Source organism: Nelumbo nucifera, chromosome 3 (genome assembly GCF_055504915.1).
Source record: "Nelumbo nucifera cultivar China Antique chromosome 3, China Antique-T2T, whole genome shotgun sequence".
Lineage (NCBI taxonomy): Eukaryota > Viridiplantae > Streptophyta > Magnoliopsida > Proteales > Nelumbonaceae > Nelumbo > Nelumbo nucifera.
In genome coordinates, this window is record NC_142651.1 from 24,069,150 (window position 1) to 24,089,793 (window position 20,644).

Sequence of the window (20,644 nt, forward strand, 5' to 3'; positions counted from 1 at the left end):
ATGGTGACAATGCAGATTTGGTGAAACAGAATACATGATTGCTGAACCAAATCGTGATGTGTAGCAGTGAGATAGTTAGATTACATGAGTGTAGCCGTGAGAAACAAATTGTGATATGTTGCAGAACCAAATTTCCTGTTCGTGAGGTGTATTGTGAGGGTTTATGGTGCTGAAAGTGGAAGACAGCAGTGGTGTTGTTGCTAAAAGTGGTGAACAACTGTGAGTGTTATTGCTGAAACCTATGATAGTAGGTACCCTAGTAGTAATCAGTCATTGGTGTGTAGTGTGGTGACTAATTAGTGAAGTAGAGTGACAAACTAGTGGTAGAATTTCTTCCCTTTTTCCTTGTGCAGTCATGGGAGATAGCAGTGAATGCAAGTCTAGTGTGATGGTCCCTTATGATTATTTGAATGTGCAGATGCCATCTATAAAACTGAATGGTGAGAATTATGTGCCTTGGGCTAAATCTGTTGAAGTTTTTCTGAAAGCTAAGAAGAAAGTGAAGCATGTGAGGGAAGATAAACCCCCAACTGATTCTCAGGGATATGATGGGAGCAAGAGGATGCACAGATTATGACATGGCTATGGAATAGTATGGAACCCAAAATCAGTGTGAACTTCATGTTTTTAGATCAATGTTTTAAAATGCAGAAGCGTAATGCGAGGCATTCCACTACCTAGAGGCGTGAGGCGTAGTTCAGAATGCAAGAGGTGTAAGCCTCCCGAACACAAGGAGGTGTAAGCCTCCTTAAGAGGAGGGGGGGTTAGAAGGATGAAGAGTATGGGGGGATATCATTTTTTCTTTATTTTTAATAAAAATATTTTATATTAAGAAGAATAAAGATGCATAACATTAGTTGAAAGGGGGGGGGGGTCTTGTCGAAGCGGAGCAAGACCCTCCTAACTCAAAAAAACAAATTGGGCTGCATCGTAAAGAGGGCGGGGGCGGGGGCGGGGGCGGGGGGGGGGGGGGGGGTCTTTGCCCCCCAACCGAAGGGCAGGGGGCAAACCACTTTCTTTCCCATTATCTTTTCTTCCCTTCCCTTCCCTTTTCTTTTCTTTCATTTTCTCTTTTTTTCTTCTCTTTCTTTTTCTTTCCCTTTCCTTTCCTTTCCTTTCCTTTCCTTTCCCTTTATTTTTTTTTCTGTCTTTTTATATAAGATGTGCATGGGGTGTACGCCTCATGAAAAAAACGCAAGAGGCGTACCTTAGAGGTGTCAGCGCCTCTGGCATATACGTCTCAGGGTGTTTTGGGAGCGCCTCGCCTGGAGGTGCGCCTCTAGGCGTATGCCTCCCATGCCTTTTAAAACACTGTTTTAGATATAGCCAAGGAGGTCTGGGATCATGCAAGGAAGCTTTATTTTGGACAAGACAACACTACTAGGGTTTACCAACTGTACCAAGAGTATTTCAATTTGCAACAAGGGAATTAGAGTCTTGAAGACTATTATGCAAGTATGAGAAATTTGCGAAATGAGTTGAATGTGTATCACCCTCTTACACCTGATGTCAAAATTCAGCAACAACAGAGAGAGCAGTTGGATGTGACTAGATTTTTAGTAGGGTTGAAGTCTGAATATGAATCGGTAAGGGCACAGATATTAGGTGGGTCTGCTATTCTCTCTCTTGAGGAAGTATTTGCTCGTCTTCGGAGGATCTCAGTTGGACCCACGAAGAACTCTACTATATCATATAGGTCTACATTTGTAGTAACGAGAGGGGGAGGTCGTGGAGGTAGAGGAGCTCAAGAAGGTCAACCTGGCCGTGGTAGTGGTGATGGACCCATGTATGGTCGTTGCGGTGGTGGCATGTACAGTCGTGGTGGTGGTCGTGTTGGAAGTCGAGACTTAGGGGAGCCCGTGGTAGAGGACATAGTAATGGTCAGAGGGGGTGTGTACACATTGTGGTATGGAGGGACATACTATCAACTTCTGTTGTGATCTACATGGCCCACGTCCAACCTGGGTAAATCATGCAGCTGTAATTGGTGATGGTTTGAGACAAGAATCTCAACAAACTAATCAAATACTCTCTACATCTACAGATGCCTCCAGAAAGGAGATGTTGAGTGTTCCACGGGATGAGTATGAGCGGTTCATTCAGGGTACATCTCAGTAGAACACGACTACCCTTGCACACTCAGGTATGGCTTGTCTGGCATCCAAACCTTCCCATTGGATTATAGATTCTGGAGCTTCCGATCATATGACTGGGACTCCAGGTGTGTTTTCATCCCTTTTTCCGTCCTCCATATCACAATCTGTTACTCTTGCCAATGGTTCTACTTCTTCCATATGTGGTGTTGGTAATGTTGACACTGACTCATTGTCCCTATCCTCAGTTTTATATGTTCCCAAGTTTCCCTTTAACTTGATGTCTGTTAGTAAATTGACTAAGTCTCTTAATTGCTCTATCACTTTTTACCCTTCTTCTTGTGTGTTTTAGGATCTCAAGATGGTGATGAAGATTGGCGGAGGGCATGAAGCTGGTGGATTGTATTACCTTGACGGAGGTGGTTCGAAAACAACCCTTCAGACATCTCTTTCTCCTCTTCTGTGGCACTGTAGACTTGGTCATCCGTATCTTAAAGCTCTTCAGTTACTTGTTCCGTCGTTGAGTCGTGTCAGTTTGGGAAACATCATTGTGTTCCCTGTAGTCCTAGATTTGATAGTCGTATGCCGAGTCATTTTTATTTAGTCCATTCGGACATCTGGGGTCCAAACATAATAGTGTCTTATAATGGTTATTCAAGGATGACATGGCTTTACCTTACGAAAGAAAGGAGTGAATTGTTTTCTATCTTCCAAAAATTTTATGCTGAGATTCGTAATCAATTTGGTGTACACATTAAAATTCTTTGTTTTGATAATGGCCGCGAGTATTTTTACACACCATTTCAAGAATATTTGGAACAACATGGCATTATCCATCAAACCTCGTGTACCTACACCCCTCAACAAAATGGGGTGGCTGAGAGAAAGAATTGTCACTTTTTTGAAATTGCTTGGTCCCTCTTACATCATATGAATGTTCCCAAACACTTTTGGAGTGATGTTGTGTTTACATCTTGCTTCCTTGTTAACCACATGCCCATGTCTATCCTTGAAGGTCGGTCTCCATTCTCCGTTTTGTTTCCTACTTTGTCTCCTTTTCCTCTTACTCCTAGAGTCTTTGGGTGTGTTTGTTTTGTTCATAATCTTGGGCCTGGAATGGACAAGTTAGATGCTCAATCCACCAAGTGTGTCTTCCTTGGCTATTCCAAGAATCAAAAAGGGTACAAGTGTTATAACCCCAGTTCCCGGTGTTCTTTTGTGTGTCCTGATGTTAGATGCTCGATCCATTAAGTGTATCTTCCTTGGCTGTTCTAGGACTCAAAAAGGGTGTAAGTGTTATAACCCCAATTCCTGGTATTCTTTTGTGTGTCATGATGTTACATTCTTTAAGTCTGTTCCTTTTTTCTCTGAGTCTGGATGTTTCTTCTCTTCCATCACTATCACCTCCTCTTCCAGTTCCTGTTGAGGACCCCATTCCTCTTGTTCCAGTTGTGACCAAGTCTTTGCTTCCAGTGCAACTCCTTGCTGAATGACCACCCATCCGACAACTGTATACACATCATCAGGTACCGGCTCTTCCAGCTTCGTCATCGTCGATAGATCCGACAGTTGTTACCACCCCAACCCCATCCCTTATTTTTGACCTTGATCTTTCTATTGCTTTGCGGAAAGGTAAACACAATTGTGCTATTCACCCCATTTCCAATTATGTTTTTGTATCTCACCTTTCGGCTATGAGTCTAGTGCTGGGAAGATCCTATTAGTGGTACATGTAGATGATATTGTTATCACTGACAGTGATAGACCATGGATTTACAGGTTGAAGATTTACTTGCATGATCACTTCCTAACAAAGGATCTTGGCAAATTAAGATACTTCCTAGGGATAGAAGTAGCGAGGTTCAAGAATGGTATTAATCTGTGCTAGAGGAAATAGGATTGTTAGGTGCTAGACCAGCTGATACACCCATGGAACCGAATGTCAAGTTGAGTAGTGATGCAGGTGAGGAGTTTGAAGATCCTGGAAGGTACAAAAGGTTGGTAGGTAAGCTGAATTACCTAACCATCGCTCAATCCAATATCTCAGTTTTAGTTAGTGTAGTGAGTCAGTTTATGCAGAATCCTCGAATTCCACATTGGAAAGCGGTTCTAAGGATTGTACGGTACTTGAAGGGAGCTCCAGGTCGTGGTTTGTTATATAAGAGTGGAGGAAGTCTTGAGATAGAGGGATACACGGATGTTGATTGGGCTGGTTCCATATCTGACAGAAGGTCCACTATAGGGTATTGCACTTTTCTTGGTGGCAACTTAGTGACATGGAAGAGTAAGAAGCAGGCAGTGGTAGCAAGAAGTAGTGCGGAGGCTAAATATAGAGCCATGGCACACACAACATGTGAATTAGTGTGGTTGAAGCATCTCCTAGAGGAAATGGGGTACTCGATTGACACTCCTATGAAGCTATATTGTGATAATCATGCTGCAGTTCATATCTCCTCTAATCCAGTGTTTCATGAAACAACGAAGCATATAGAAGTTGATTACCACTTTGTACGTGAGAAGGTGCTTAATGGAGTGTCCATCGAAGGACCTCTTCTCTTCTTTGTTCTCTGTTTCAAGGTATAAAAAGCATGTTGTGTCAAAGTTTTTTTCCATAATGAATAATCCATTAACACCAAATTGGGACTTTGGGTTTTGTAGAGGTTTAAGGGAAGAGGAAATTGTGTCTCACAAATCTGCCAAGTCTACTTGATACAGTATGTTTGGAGTCTTTGGATGCTTCTGAACCTGATAATCGGATTTGGACACCCCAGCGGAATGGATCCTTTTCATGCGCTTCTTTCTTTAAATCCATTACTCAGTCTACCCCCAACCAGCCTTTCCCTTTTAAGGAAATTTGGTGCAGGCCTGTCCCCACTAAGGTTATGGCTTTTTGCTGGGAAGTGTATTATGGAAAATAAACACCTTAGACATTCTACAAAAGAGAAGACCTTTTCTCTGTCTCTCACCTTCCTGGTGTATTCTTTGCAGGTCACATGGTGAGGACTGTAACCATATACTAATATCTTGTTCATTTACTGCAGAGTTATGGGAGTGGCTCTTCTCATTGTTTGGGTGCAAGTTGGTTAGGCCAGCAGATGCAAGAACAACACTGATCTGGTCCGTGTGGGAAGAATTATGTGGAGGTGTGCAAGAACAACACTGATCTGGTCCGTGTGGGAAGAAAGGAATACCAGAATTTTCCAAGAGAAGGAGAGAAGCCCAGAAGAGATGAAGGACTGCATTCTAAATAGGGTGATCTTGTGGCTAAAATCATTGGACCTATTCCATCAATTCTCGTTTAATGATATTTGGAGGAATTGGTTAGCAGTGGCTAATTGTTCATCCATAAAGACTAAAGTGAGTATGGCTTGGGAACCCTCTCCTGAAAGATTCTTGAAGCTGAATTTCGACGGAAGTAGTCTTGGTAATCCAGGTCCATCAGGGGTGGGAGGGGTATTGAGGAATGAGAGTGGGAATGTGGTTCTTATTTTCTCAGGACCCACAGGAGTTGGAAACTCTACTAGGGCAGAACTTGCTGCCGCTATCCAGGGAGTACAGTTAGCAGTGCAGATAGGTGTGGAGCAGTTGAAGGGGACTCCAAGGTGGTAGTGGGCTGGCTACAAAATCCGGAATCTATAGTGTGGTGTTTTAAGAATGGAATTAAAAAATTCAACTGCCTAACAAGAAGCTTGATGGTGAGAATACAATGGGTGGGGAGATCAGCAAACTCTATGGCTGATGGTCTTGCAAAGCAAGGGCTAAATAGGGAAAGTTTGTATTGGGCTCAATTGTAGACCGAATCTGTTTTCTATTCTTTCTTCCTACTATTAGGAGAGGACGCAGCTCGTGCCTTTCCACGGGAAGCTTGTAACTGCATTAGTTTTTATTAATGAAATTTATCCTTCTTATTTATCAAAAAAAAAGGTGCTTAATGGAGTGATAAGTACAACATATGTGAACACAGGAATCAATGGGCAGATCTGTTTACCAAAGGGTTGAGTCGGGGAAGAGTGGACTACATATGTAACAAGCTGGGACTATATGACATATACTCACCAGCTTGAGGGGGATTGTTAGAGTCGGCTGTAGAAGGGTAGTATAGGCATTTTACATTAAGTTATATGTTAAATGTAATTATGAGTAGATCTTAAGTTAGCTGATGTGTCTCTCACTTAAGTGAGGGCATAAGAGTAATTCTGATTTGTTTAGAAAGATATAAATAAAGTCTGGCCGACTAGAAAAGATAGATTTTTCTCTCTAGTTCGACTAGAACAGTTATTATTATTATTATTATTATTATTATTATCTGAAAATTCTATCAGAATTAAATTGACTCAAATCACATGAATCTTATGAATCATAAGAGAGTTGAAAATGACATTGAAGAAGAGGAAATTATGGATGGGATAATCAAAGAAATGATAATTGATGAAACACATACAATTCAGATTTATTTTAAGTTAGAGGAAATTGTGAATAGAGAAGTGGTAGTGAGTAAAATATTGGGTTTGTTCTTTTTTGGGGGTGAAGAGTTTTCAAGGTATTTAAAGAGCTGGAGGAAAAAGGTTGGGAAAGGACAGATTGGATAAAGAAGCAGTCAGGTTCAAGTTAGGGATCAAAGAGTTTCAAGAAAGACTGAAATCTTCTGAAGTTGTAGAGCATGCTGACAAAGAGGGTGGAGAGGGGGTTGCAAATAAGATTTTTGAGAAGAACGCAGTTTTGGAGTTAGAGAGGATTAATGCAAACTTTAAGGAGCCAAAGGAACATAATAGGACTCCTAATGGAGTAAGATATTTTAGAAGTCAGAAGAGTCACTAGACGGTTCAGGTCTCAAAAGTTTTCACCAGGCTGAAAGGGGTTTTGGGGTTGGGCCTATCAAGAGGGTGAAAAGAACAAGGAAGATCTCTAAGAAAAGTGAAGAAATTTTGGTTCAAGCCAGAGTAGAAGCTAAGTTATTGAGTAGAGTTTGTCTTGGTGCTAACTTGGGGTCGAGTGTTGTGAGGTTGTTGGCTTTATGTTGTCTGTTGGGGTTTGTTTTTTGTTTTTGGTTTGGTCAGGAGGTTTGGCTGTTAAGTTGTTGGGTTGAAGTTTCATTAGGGTTGGTTGGGTCTCGGTGTTTCTTTGGTTGTAATTGGTTTTGTTTTGTTTTGTTTTATGGATAGGAATGGTTTCTGGATTTTTTTTTTTGGTTGGTGAAGTGGAGGGCTTGATGTTGGGTGGAGGTTGAGTGTAAGGTGTTTATTTCTTCTCTTGGGTGACTTTTCGTCTCCGTTCTTGCAACTTCTTTTTTATTTTATTGAAATGCTATTTTACTACAAGAAAGGATTCAGATGTAAGATTCGAAACAAAGCCCTTGGGATCCATGATTTGAATGAATCATATATTATATCGAAAATTATAAGATTTAGCATATGTTTCTGGTCAAAAGATACAACAGGAAAATATGGCTGAATAAATTGTATTCTACTTGCTGCTTCTACTTGTTTCTTAAGTTTATATAGAGGCAGAATCCTGGTTTCACCATGATTATAGTATTACATTTTATACTTTCTTCCCCATTTATCCTTATCTGATATGATTTGATATTGGAGTTCAGTTTTTATTTATTAAATTCTGTTCTCTGTACTGACAATGATTTGTTACTGGATGACTTGGAATCAGGTCTTTCAATTATCCAAGAATGCAATCCTGATGCTATTCTCCTGGCGCATGAAAATACTATGCATCGCATTAAAGGTTGTGACTTTTCTCATCAGATTTACCCTGAATTACTTGTGATGATTTTGGATAAAATTTTCAGATTGATTCTAAAATCTCTTGAATAATATTTATATTCTTTATGAGGAGTTTCAATTTGAAACACAATCTTGAGCTCCATAACCCCACACTGGAAGTAAATGTTCTATCCAAGCAGGATGAACAAAAAATAGATGTGCCAACTGGCACCTTTGGCTTATTAGGAGCATTCTACTTGCACCTAAAAATGGTAGAGAACCACTCCCAAACACTGTCAACAAATGAGCATGGAATTAGTAGGTGATGGATAGATTCTCTACTTGTCTTTCAAAGAACACAGAGGTTTATACACATTAATTTTAGAGTGATAAACCTCTCAACAGAAGGCTCTAATTTTGGGTGGGATTTAGATTCTCCAAATTTCTTTTATCAGAAATGGCTGTACTGTGATTGGCCAAGGGAGAGAGTTTTAAAAGAGGCATATTAAAAAAGACCCTGAGGAAGAGTTAGTCCAAATCGTATGCTCATAAGATGGAATGCACCCTTTAGAGAGTTAGCTAAATTCAGAGCAATAACCCTGATCAAGAAGACATTTCAAAGTGAGAAACTGGCTTGACTTTATAAGATGAGATGGAAACAAGTGGGGAAAAATATTTTAAGTTCTGTCTTCCCAAAATTTGGTTAGGTTCTTTAAGAAACAATATAACAAATATTACACAAAAAAAGAGGAAGCAAATCTGATATCACTTTCCAAGGAGAGTCCAACATTGCTCTTGTAGACAGGCCAACATTCCAAGTTTCTGACCATTATAGCTTGCAGCTCATTTATGCTAACCACCTTATCATGCCATAGCTTGTCAGTACTCAGTATCCAGTGAAAATCTCCAGTCATTTTCCCAATAAAGCTGAGCCTTTTTTGATTGGTCCCAGTGAAGCTGAATTTTTATACACAGCCCCCCTTCGTTTTTCCTTTTGTTGAATCACCATTTTCCAATTTATCAAATGATCCCTCTTGGTCTCTTCCGGCTCCCACAAGAAGCCCCACATGATAACCTCTCTACAATCGGATCTCTGATATCCCACCTAACGGAAGGCAAGGATTTCTAAGGCCACTGTGTTGCGGAATAACCTAGATGAATGTCTACCTCCCAACCTCTTCCTCCCCCATATTAACCACCAGATGTATAACTCTTGTCAAGATTAATGTAAAGTTTGATATTCTCTCAAAATATGTTACTCAGAGTTGCAAGATCCCTACCCTCCTCATTTTTGAATCATTGACAAAACAACATAATGTCATCAACAAATTGTGAGTTATCCGTCTTATTCTTGACAATCGTTCACCCTTCAATTAAACCATAATTATTGGCCTTCAAGATCAATCTGCTATAAGGGTGGAAAGAAAGAGGTAAAGGGCCTTTTGTCTCAAACCCTGCTTTGCTGGAAAAAAGTCCTTTACAATCCCATTTTACCTGTGAATAGTGATACATCTTCATACATCCCATGATCCACATTATCCAGTTGACGCCAAACCTACACTTCTCTAAAACCTCCCTTTGGAATGACCTGTCCACATTATTTTAGGCTTTCTCCAAGTCAAGTTCACAACCTTCTCCTTTGCCTTTAGACTTCCTCATTTCATTTCCTCCTGGCATTCATTGGTAATCAAGCTTTGGTTAGTGATTTGTCTTCTTTTAAGAAAAGTCCCTTGGATATTTTCTGCCATCTTATAGTGATATTTCTTTACTTACAAAAAAGAAAGAAGATAGAATTCCAAGGAGCTTCAGTCCTTTGCTTCTGCCATTTACTGCTGATGGGGTTCAGGAAATAAAGAGCAGGAAAGGTTGATTCAAAAAATTAAAGAGTTGGAATAAATCAAAATAAAATGAAGCAACACTTATAGTTTTTGAGGAAATTGCATTATATTGTTATCCAACCATCTTCTCAACATATCTTCCCTAGGAATGCAATGATGGTAACTCTCAAAATTGAGCTTCCAATAATGAGCCCAAGAAGGTAACATGGGCACCAAATATATGGGTCTACCACTCTACCTAGCGGTTAAATCAAGATTCAAAGTATTGGAAACGCAAGGTGTATGGAAAGGTAATTTTAAGAGACGTATCAAGATACGCTTTGGGAACGTATAGATACGAACAAAAAATCAAGATTCGCATGGATACACTAGAAAATTCAAAAAATCTTTAAAAAATATGAACAATAATAAAAATGAGTTTTATGTGATTATAACTAATTTATTTAAACATAAAAAATCATTCTTTAATGATTTATATGAAGTATTGGGATATAATTAGTAACCATTGAAAAATAATAGAACTAAAATGTATGTGTATACATACTAATATTTATTAGTTAATATTTTTTTGAAGTCATTTATTAGTTAATATTTATTATATATAGGTTTAGATGATATTTATTATGCATACAAGTTAATATATTCCTTAATTTTTAATAAATAAATTTAACTTGTACCCATCTTATTATTATATAAATATTAATAATCAAATTTATAGCATTTGTTGGGAAACATCCACCAAGGCAAGAAAGATTACTTTAAGTATAAAAAAACATGTTTTAATAAGTAATTGAGGTTGGCATAATGGTTAATTAATTAGTGTTGCAAGCAAATGACTTGGGTTCAAAACTTCTTACCTTTGGTTTGTGATTTTTAACAAGTTATTTGACTTAAATAACATTTAATGACATATTAAATGCTGTAATTAAAGGTAACTTAAATGGGCATTTAATTAAATTCTATTAGCATTTAGTGACGTCTCAGACTTTAAGGCTTAATTAAAATTGATATTAATGAGAGAGAGAAGATATAAATTAAATTTAAATTTAAAAAGGAGAGGGAAATTAAATTCGGCTGATACATAATGCATATCTGCCCGTTTCGGGTATGTATCGGCATGTTTTGGATTGTATCGGCCGATACATACCCAAAACGGACCGATACAAGGCCGGTACGAACCTGTATCGGTTTGATACGGACAAAAAAATACGAAACCATTTAATTAGACATGTTCCGTGTATCGGAACTCTTCCGAAACGATACGTATCGGCCGATACGTTACGAAATTTAAAACCTTGGGTTAAATTATAAACATATGAAAAATTAGTAATTTGTCCTGTTAATACAATTTACTTAATTTTTGCTGGTTTTAGAAGCTTGTTAGCCCAGATCCAAGTTTTTGCTGTCAATTCCTTTATAGTTAAGTCACATTGTTACCTGGATATGGAAAATGCACAATTTAACAAGGATTGAAGTGCCTGACATAGTACAACATTCATGCATTAAGTGTTAAAATTAACTACTGAAATCATGACTCTCAGTTGTCATTCCCAAAATAGAAAGACACATTTCCATTGATTTATTAAGCATTGCAATTCAAGTTATAAGTTGTAATTTTATTTAATTTTTGCAGATGATTGGTCTCTTGGTTATACCCCAATTTCAGGAGGGGAAGTGCTTTGTATTGGTGGTGAAAGATTGAAAGTCATTTTTGCTCCGGTATCAAACTTTCCATTTTGTTCTTATGTTTGTGTGTGGCTTGCAATCTTTAGCATTTGCATCTTGGGTGCATCATCAATTATTGAATCGACAGTTCATTGTAATTGATTGGTTCCTTAATTAACAGATCTTGTATATGGGGATGGACCCCTTATTTTCTTTTTGTCATGAATATGCTCATTTTCTTTACTTATTAGAATAACAAATAAATAATGATAAATCATTTGCATATGCATAAATGTTTTTGAGCAGATAAAAAATTTTTATTAACAGAAAAAGAGAGGGATGCAGAATTATAAACATAGGACATTCTAACCTTGCTTCAACTTCAAGAAGTTCCATGCAAAATCCTCAACCCAAGCAAAGACAGCAACTGGCACTTGGGCTCCACAAAACCAAGAACCACTAGCACAGGTGACAGGATGCTACCCTGCCCCCTTCTGAATGACAAAGAGCTTGGGTATCTGATTATTGCCTTTGTCTGCCTTCTCTCTTGTACTTATTGAAACTTCCATTCAATATTTTTCCTTCCTTTTCCTACAGTCATAGGTGATGCCTGCTGCAAAAAAGGTGTATCATTTAAGAACAATTCCATTCTTTTGAGTTTTGACAAGTGAATGAAAAGATACATTAAAACAAAGAAGGGGCATACTTCATATCCCATTTATTTAGATGTGGGGTGGCTTAACAGTGATGCATATAAGTTGGTTTATTATTGGTGTATCAGCTAATAGTTAGTAATATAGGAATGAAAATTTGCATGGAGCTGGATCCTGCTGGTATGGGTTTCAGAATTTGAAATGAGTTTGAGGTTTCTAGTTCTGTGAGCCTGAATGAATAGGACTTCAAGACTCAACAAATAGTCTTTAACTTTTAATAAATTTAGTAATATATTTTTATGTTATATAAATAATGGAATGCTTATTGAAAAAGAAAGAGTTAAATATAGAAGCACAGATCAATGCAAACAACACTAAGAAAATAAAATAATTTGTAATTGACTCTACTAAATTATCAAGTATTAAACATTCAGAGTTTATGTCTAAATTTTATCTTAAGAATCTAAGGTTCTTTAGTCACATATTACAGGTTCAACCAAACTAAAAAGGAAGAAGAGTTTCCTTAAGGCCCCATTTGTTTTTTTGGGAAGCGCCATTTACCTGTGTTCTTTTGATCAAAAATGTTTCCCGTGTAAGTTAAACAATGACCATTTTTACCCATAAAATGTCATTATTAGAAGGGACAATTTTGTCCCATAACATTTTGGCAACTTTCCCCCCAGGTGGGAAAGTGACTTACCCACCTGGGAGATGGGTATCACTTGTCCATCTCAGTGATACCAAGGGAAAAGCAATTTACTGTGGGACCCACAATTTACCCGTCTCCATTTACCGAAAAACAAACAGAGTCTAAGTATCTTGCCATTGGTAGTGTCCATGCTTGTCTAACAAGAGTAGGACTCCATTTTGAAGTGTCCATGTAAGATAGAATAACTAAAGCTTGCTATTTATCTATGGCATGTAGCTTTGATCCATAATTAAGTATTGACTAGTTTGATCTTCACATGGTGGATAGAATGGTATTAAATATTGATATATAATGAACCTCCTAGATCCTTTAAGGATGTTTTAATTGAGTTGGGATGCAGAAATTCTTTAGTTTGGTGAGCTGATTCAAGTTGAAGTTTCTCATCTTCTTCCTTTTCAATATGCTAGATAGCAATGAGATATAGAATGGTCACACTGTTTCTAAACCTCCAACATTTTCTGTTAAAGCTATATAGCTAGTTCTTATACAAAAGATTAGGGCATGTTGGATTGTTGGGGAACAATCCTGAAGATTACTTATTACCAATAATTTACACCAAAAAAGATGAATGATTAGGTTTTTATCCCCACATGTTTGACCTATGCAAGAATATGATGAAACCATTAACTACATGTTCAGATCTTGTTCCTATGCTACTGATGGATATGGCACTAAACAGAACAGAATGGCAAAATCTCGCTTTCTACCATATCCATTGGTAGCATAGGAACAAGAGCTGAAAGGGTGGTTTTTGGAGATTACAACATTTTTTGGAAGAAATAGATATCAACGAATATGTATCCCAGAAGGTTGGGGTTGGAGACTGTTGTCTCAGAAGCTTCAAAGTTTTTTGGAGCTGAAGGATGGTGATTTGGCTATCTACAAGTTTCCAACATTCATTGAAAGAGAACCTTCTAAGCTCCCCATCGTGAGTCCTTGGATTGAAGGAGAGACTGAGTGCCATGAGCAAGAGAACCCAGCAACTTTCCGTGGAGGCTAATCGGCAAGAGGATTTGCAGCATCAAATTTTGGTGGCTAGCCTAGGAAAGATTCACAGGTTAGTACTGGAAAACAATTTTAGAGGCTGGGAAAGAAAGTTGATCGTTAAGGCTGAGAACAAGCTTCCTAACTGGAAATTGATTGTAGAGGCTATTATGAAGAAACTACAAGTTTCCTCTGGGGTTTCAGTTTTTCCCGTTGATGACAGAAGAGCCATTCTGGATGCAGGGTTGAAAACGATTAACTTTAGGTCGACGGAGATTGAAATGGGGGTGGTGATACTAGAAAAATGGCCGTTCTCTTGCAACAAGGTGGCTGTAGTGGCCAGAGCTTTTGAGATATTGTTGTTTGGCCTACCTTTCACTCTATGGAAGAAAGCTTCCTTTGAAAGGATTGCACAGGTTCTGGGGTGATTTCTTTTAGAAGTTGATGTGTCTGTTTTGCGAGCAGCGAAGATGAAGATCACTGGAATTTTGCTGTAGGACGTTCCTTGGGCGATCAACATTCTTGCCAACGGTCTATGCACCAAAGTCTGGTTGGTCACGGAATTTGAAATGTTGCTATGGAGGAATGGGTAGGAGGTTGAAGAAGATGCTGATCTGGAAACAAAGAATATGCGTGGAGACAGAGGAGAGGAGGAGTTTGTTACCATTAAGGATGTGTGGTCCTTGGAAGGAGAGCAGCTGAAAGTTGGGGCCCAACTCGAGGCAGGTCTTGAAAATGAGAATAATGCAAACCTCCCTAGAGAAAACTTTAATTTGACGAGTGAGAATAACTATAAAAGAGTAACTAGGGGTGGGGCCTGATTACTGAAATCCATTTCGGATGAGGACTTAATCCGTGATAGGTCGATGTTTGGGAGAGTCGGGGACCCAATTAACTCGGCCCCAGTGGTGGAGGCGTTAGCCCAGGTTATGAGCCCAGACAAGAACTCAAATGGGTGTGAGAATTTGGGCTCATGTGAATTGCTAAAAAGGCACACGGCCCACTTTATGGATAACAATAACAGTATATCATCATCCCTGTTTACCCAGTTTGATACTTTGGTTGAATACAAACTTCTCGCCCAGACGGAGCTCTGAGTGAAGTTCATACTTTGAAAACAAGTTGTAGTGATAGTAGAGAGACCAGTTGGAAAAGGAAAGGTATAGTGCCTAAGAAATCGAATCTAGGCCCTAACAAATTAACTTTTAAAAGAAGCAGATTGTATGGAAGCCTCCAACGTCAGAGGTTAGAAAGAGAAGGGGGGAGGAGTGGGTCTGGGTGATGGCCAAGTACGATAAGAGCAGTAAGAAGAGGTATGTGGGAGGAACAATGGATTGGCTTGCGGATGGCCAGATTTCTTCTGTGGAAAACGATCTTGGGAGACATCTACATGCTGCAAGCAAGCCTGCAGTGAATTTTAACACTTCTGAGAATGGGACTGCAGATGTGGAATCTCAAGATCCGGGGTTCGTGTCAGAAATTACAGATCCGTTGACCCTTGAGGAGAATGTCCTTAAGGGGTCTGGGGGTTGGAGGAGAAAGGATGGGAGGGATTGCTACAGCGCAAAGGATAAAACTGAAGAGGAAAATGTGACTGAGGAAGAAGAGACTATAGCTGTTGGTGGAGCTGAAGGTGGAAAAGATGAGAGTCATTCCAATGGCCACTGTTGCTTTGAGGAGGTGATGGTCGGAAAGCTGGGTGTAGACTTGGGTCAAAGAAACAAGATTGAGGAAAAGGAGAAGGAGCTGGCTAATGAGGTGACTACTAAAGGATTGTGCAGCACAAGAACTCATAATGTTGTGCATGTGATGAAAATTTTTTCTAGGCTGAAACTAGGTCTGGTAGGGAGAGGTCCTACAAAGAACTTCAAACGGGTTTACAAGAGAAAGGTGGGAAAGGCAATACGACAGCTGAAAGCGATCAAAAGGGGTCTACGAAGCAGGATCAATCATCGGATTTCCACTTAGGGAAGGAGCAACTAGTTAACAAGGCGAGTGCTGATGGTCCTGATCCGGGAGAGAACTTGCTGTTATGAACTAGCGATAAGAAGGGCGCTGATTCAGGCTGCGGGACTCTTCAGAAATTAGTGGGTAGAGAGGGCACAATTGGAAAAAGCCTGGGCTTATTTTTTTTGGGGTGGTGAGAAATTTGACAGAAAGGCCTTTGAGGAGTTTAAGAGGAAAAAGAGAGATGAGAAGCTGAATAAAAAAGCTCGTTTGGAAGGAGACAAGGTTTGGGATGAGGAGGATACTGGGCAAGAAGGCGATCTTGTTGATGAAGAGTGAGGCTTTGTTTTTTGTGCTAAGTAGAGGCATAGTTGGTCCAACGGTTTGGTGGTTGGTGGTCTCAGCTCAAGGGGTTCCATTGTCTTTCCTAGGGATGATTGCTGTTCTCTGGTAGAGTTTGGCTTTGGTTTATTGTGGCTGTGGGTTTGATCTGGGTTTGCTTTTATCTCTGTAGGGGTTTTTGGTTATGTCTCTCTCCTGAGTGATACCTACCTTATCACCTTTCTTTTGTATTCCTTTTCTTTTTAATGAAATTTTCTTTATCCTTCAGAAAAAAAAAATAGGATTCATGTAGCCAACCCCATATAGTTGGGATAAGGCTTAAATGATGATGATGATGTTCCTATGCTACTGATGCCTGATTGCCTGTTATTATCTCATGTTTGGCACCAGGTGGAACCCCCATTAAATCTAATGGGCCTATTTGAGCCTTTCTTTCCCTTGCCTAAACAAAAAGTAGAATGATCATGTGGAGATGAACCATGGCAACAATGCTTTGCATCCTATAGGAAGATGCAGATATGAACATCTTCAAATTTTAAAAAAGGTGGAAGGTAATTTTTTCCTAGACTTGGTGACCATGGGTGGCTCATTGGATATTTACTAGGGAGGAGTTTAGATGATTGCAAATCATTGCTTCTTTTCCCTGGTAACAGTCTATGATCTGGGACTTCTTCTCAGAGGATAAAGTACAACTCAATATGATCTGCTTCCTTGGGGCCATAGCTGTCAAGGTGTTGCCTAGGTGTCCAACTCAACACCTTGGTTTATACCAAAAAAGTGCCTGTCTAGGGGACTAGGCACCGGCCTAGGCAACAGAAATCACAAGGCTGGTGCCTTATTGTAACATTCAAGGTTCAAAATATCGATACATCCGATATGCCGGTAGAGGCGTATCGGAGTGTATTGGTAGCTGTTTCTTTATTTTTTTAGTTTTTTTTTTCAAATCTGGTTCAGAGGGGTCGGTTTATCCGTCCACCCCCTGATCTGGTCAAGACCCTGAAACACCCCCTGTAGGGGTGTATCGGCCGATACGACCTGATATGTATCGATATTTTGAACCTTGGTAATATTATTACTATGCACCAAAGGCACCTATCCTGAACACCTTGACTTATAACAGAGAGGTGCCTGTCTAGGTGACTAGGTCTCAGCCTAGGCAACATAAATCACAAGGCCTGGTGCTTTATTATAACATTATTACTATGGTTGCATCTTATTAGCATGTGTAGAGACATTCTATTATACATTATATGTATCACTTATGCTTTGTTTTAAGGTTTTACTATAGAAATTTAAAAGATCCAAGGGTTTTGAAAAGCGAAAAAGAAAGAAGAGAGAAAGATAAAAGAGTTTTTTTTTTAATCTTCCTCAGTTCTTTTGGTGATGTAATAGCCTTTTGGTCTTCAATAAAGTGTTACCTTGCCTTCTTCAAAAAAGAAAAAAAGAAAAACACAAAGTAGAGCCTTTAAGTAGCGTGGTTCCATTTTGTGGAGGATTCCCCCACTTACAGAGATCTCTTGACATGTTTTTCTTTATTTTTTTTTTTCATCCTCAAGGAATTTAGAGATTTTTTTACTAAGAAGGTTTAGGATATTTTACCTGAAAAAGCATTGCCTCAAAGTAGCATGGTCTGGTTTATGGAGGATGGCCCTGTTTAAAGACATGATTATCTTGACATTTTTTCTTTTGATTTTTTCATCCTCAAGGAATTTAAGGGTGCTGGTTTTCTTGAGTTTCATACTAATTGAGATTTTGCAATTAAAGATGATATGTTTGGGTTACTCTAAGCCTCAAGTTCCCTCTTTTTGTATTGTTACCTGTTTCATTTCATTTGCCCTTCTTTGTCCATTTATAGGGCTTCTTTAGATGCCTCTTTCTTGTCCTTTTTGTATTTTATTGATATTTACCCCTTTATTCTTTTTAATGAGCCTTATGGAAAGAAAAAGAAAAAGAAAGTATTGAAATGATGGGTAATGTTCTTGCTTTTCAACTTCTCCTAGATTTCCCAGCGCCAGTTTCATCCTTAGTTTTTCAAAAATAAACGTGTAAAATATTTTTAATTATTCATAAAAAAAATGGTTGGTTCATGGACTTAAATAGAGAATTGTTGAAACAATGTTCACGAAATCTAATGATACTTATCACTGATTAATCTTCTCCCCTCTTGTCTCTAGCACTTCAGATTATTTCTTTACTCTTAATGGGTGTAGGTGGACTCTATTTTTTTTGGTAATAAAATAAAGTTTTATTAAAAAAAGAAGAAAGATGCAAGGAAGGTGCCAGAAGTCACCTTCTGGTCATCAAGGTGTAGGTGGACTCATCAGGGTGATGTACAAACCATCTTTAAAAGCTTTTTCTTCAGTCCTCACAAGAGAGGAAAGGTAATGTGACAATGTACTAGGTCAGCTTTTTTGTAGTCGATTTGGGAGGAAAGAAATGCAAGAGTTTTCTTGGAAAAATCACAAAGGAAAGAGGTCATTATTGAAAATATTTTGATAAAAGTGGCTCATTGGCTCAAAACTAGGGAATATTCCCTACCAATGACATCTTGAGAGGCTGGCTCAATGTGGCAAACTCATCGATGCTGAGATCCTTTGTGAAGATGAATTGGGGTCCTCCTCTCAGTCAAATCAAACTAAGCTTTGATGTATGCAGCATGGGAAATCCTGACAATTGGGGTGTTGAAAGAACAATGTTGGAACATATAATAGCAGTATTCTTAGGACCTATAGGAGTGAGGGACTCAACTAGGAGTTCGGATCTGCTGACCACAACACATTGCTGGCCACATTCATCCAACCACACAATGGGAACATCGTCTATATAAAGTACAAGAGATATTTCTGATGTGCGGCTGGATGAATGTGACCGGCAATGTGTTGTGGTCAGCAGATCCGGACTCCTCAACAAGGGCAGAATTGCTAGCTGTACTCCAAGGACTAAAATTGGCAATTACTGAATGTTAGAGATTTGGTAATAGAAGGTGACTCATGGGTTGTGGTAATAGAAGGCAACTCATGGTAGAGATGGCAATGTTGGAACTATAATAGCAGTATTTCTTAGGACCTATATGAGTGAGGAACTCAACAAAGGGCAGAACAGAGTTTCTAACTGTACTCCAAGGACTAAAATTGGCAATTACTGAATGTTAGAGATGTGGTAATAGAGGGCGACTCATGGGTTGTAGTGAGATGGCTCAAAAGTAGAAGTCAAGGACCATTGCAGTATTGGTGTATATTAAGGAAATCAATCACTTGAGTATGGAACTGGATGCTTTGTAATTGGTTTCCAAGATTAGCTAATAGTTTGGCAGACAACTTGACCAAACAATGGGTAAATAGGGAGCAGCTATGTTGGGGGATTATAGCACTTTCTGGTACAGCTATTTTTGTTGTGGGGTTAAGCACTTAGTGGTGGCTTAATTGATTCAAGGAATACTTTGCTAGTACAGATTACAGATAATTTTTGGTTACCAATAAAAAAGGATACACATCATCTTGCAGCAGCATGTTTCAGAATCTCCACATTGACTAGTTTGCATTTTTATCTTTTAACCTTTTCCGGGATACTGAGTTCATTATTTAACTTGAGACATAGATGCTGCTACTCAATTCAGCAATTTAACAATACATTCTTCCAATTTCAGGGACATACAGATGGTCACATGGCTCTACTTCATGTCAGTACTCATTCACTAATACTAGGGGATCATTGTGTAGGGTAAGATTCTCTTGAAGAAATAATCTCATTTTAAGTTACCTGTTATAGATGCTAAAAGGAAAGGCCAATCACTTAACAGTTTATGGAATCTACTGATCATTATACTAATTCTCATGCCTATAATCCCCATCAGATGAACATTTCCATGTTCAAGGGAGAATTCTGGTTCCATGTTATGGTGTCAACCAAACCATTTCTTTAATTCTTTGGAAGTAGCCTAGAAAGCCTGGCCTGACTTAGAAATTTAATATATATAATATAATATATGTCTTATATATAGTATTTATAATATATATGCAGATATTCATATATGTATTATATAAAATTGTGTTTTTTGTAAACTTGAATATAAACTTATATTTAAATTTTAAGCTTTTTTAAAAAAATAGTTTTATTAACTTATGTAGGCAACTTGGATGCTTAGCTCAGCTGGGCCCATGCAGCTCAAAATGCTCTTGTAAAAACATGGCATGACCCATGATCATCCCTAGTGGTGCATTTTTGACATTTGAGAACAATAAAGGCTTTGAGAATTGAGAGTTCCTAAATGTAAAAAAAAGTCTATTAGCCAATGCTGGACCTGGGCCTCTGGGGTCTTGGGAGCGGTGCATTAGGTATGGACCTAACCTATAGCATTTTTTTTTGCATGATGTAGCTGCTGTAAAAGTTGAGCTCACGTTCTCATACTTGTCAACCTTAGATTTTACCATTGCACCGAGGAACAACCGAACAACCCCTCCTGTGAGTCCCTAAATGTCAAATTTATAGTCCCTCCATTGTAGTCCCTATTTGGAAAATCCAACTACACAAACCAAAGACTACAGTGTAATCTTGTAACCCAGAAAACCTTAATTGGATTCTCTTCCACCTTCCCCACCTCTTAGTTTCTCTCTCAAATAATTTTGCAAAACCCTAGTTCTAGATTTTCCATCTATGATGCCCAAATATGGATATTGACATGGATCTAGATATGGGAAAT

The 20,644-nt window shown here is 38.7% G+C and overlaps 1 protein-coding gene across 3 annotated transcripts in view; it reads left to right on the forward strand.

Moving 5' to 3' along the window:
• The window catches only part of LOC104602551 (Metallo-hydrolase/oxidoreductase superfamily protein), a 68,564-nt gene that overhangs the window by 39,800 nt on the left and 8,120 nt on the right, over positions 1–20,644 (forward strand). For all 3 annotated transcript variants that reach the window (XM_019198766.2, XM_010266295.3, XM_010266283.3), the window contains exons 6-8: positions 7,755–7,829; positions 11,279–11,364; positions 19,592–19,665. In XM_019198766.2, the coding sequence (XP_019054311.1) occupies positions 7,755–7,829; positions 11,279–11,364; positions 19,592–19,665 (235 nt within the window). The remainder of the gene's footprint in view (positions 1–7,754; positions 7,830–11,278; positions 11,365–19,591; positions 19,666–20,644) is intronic.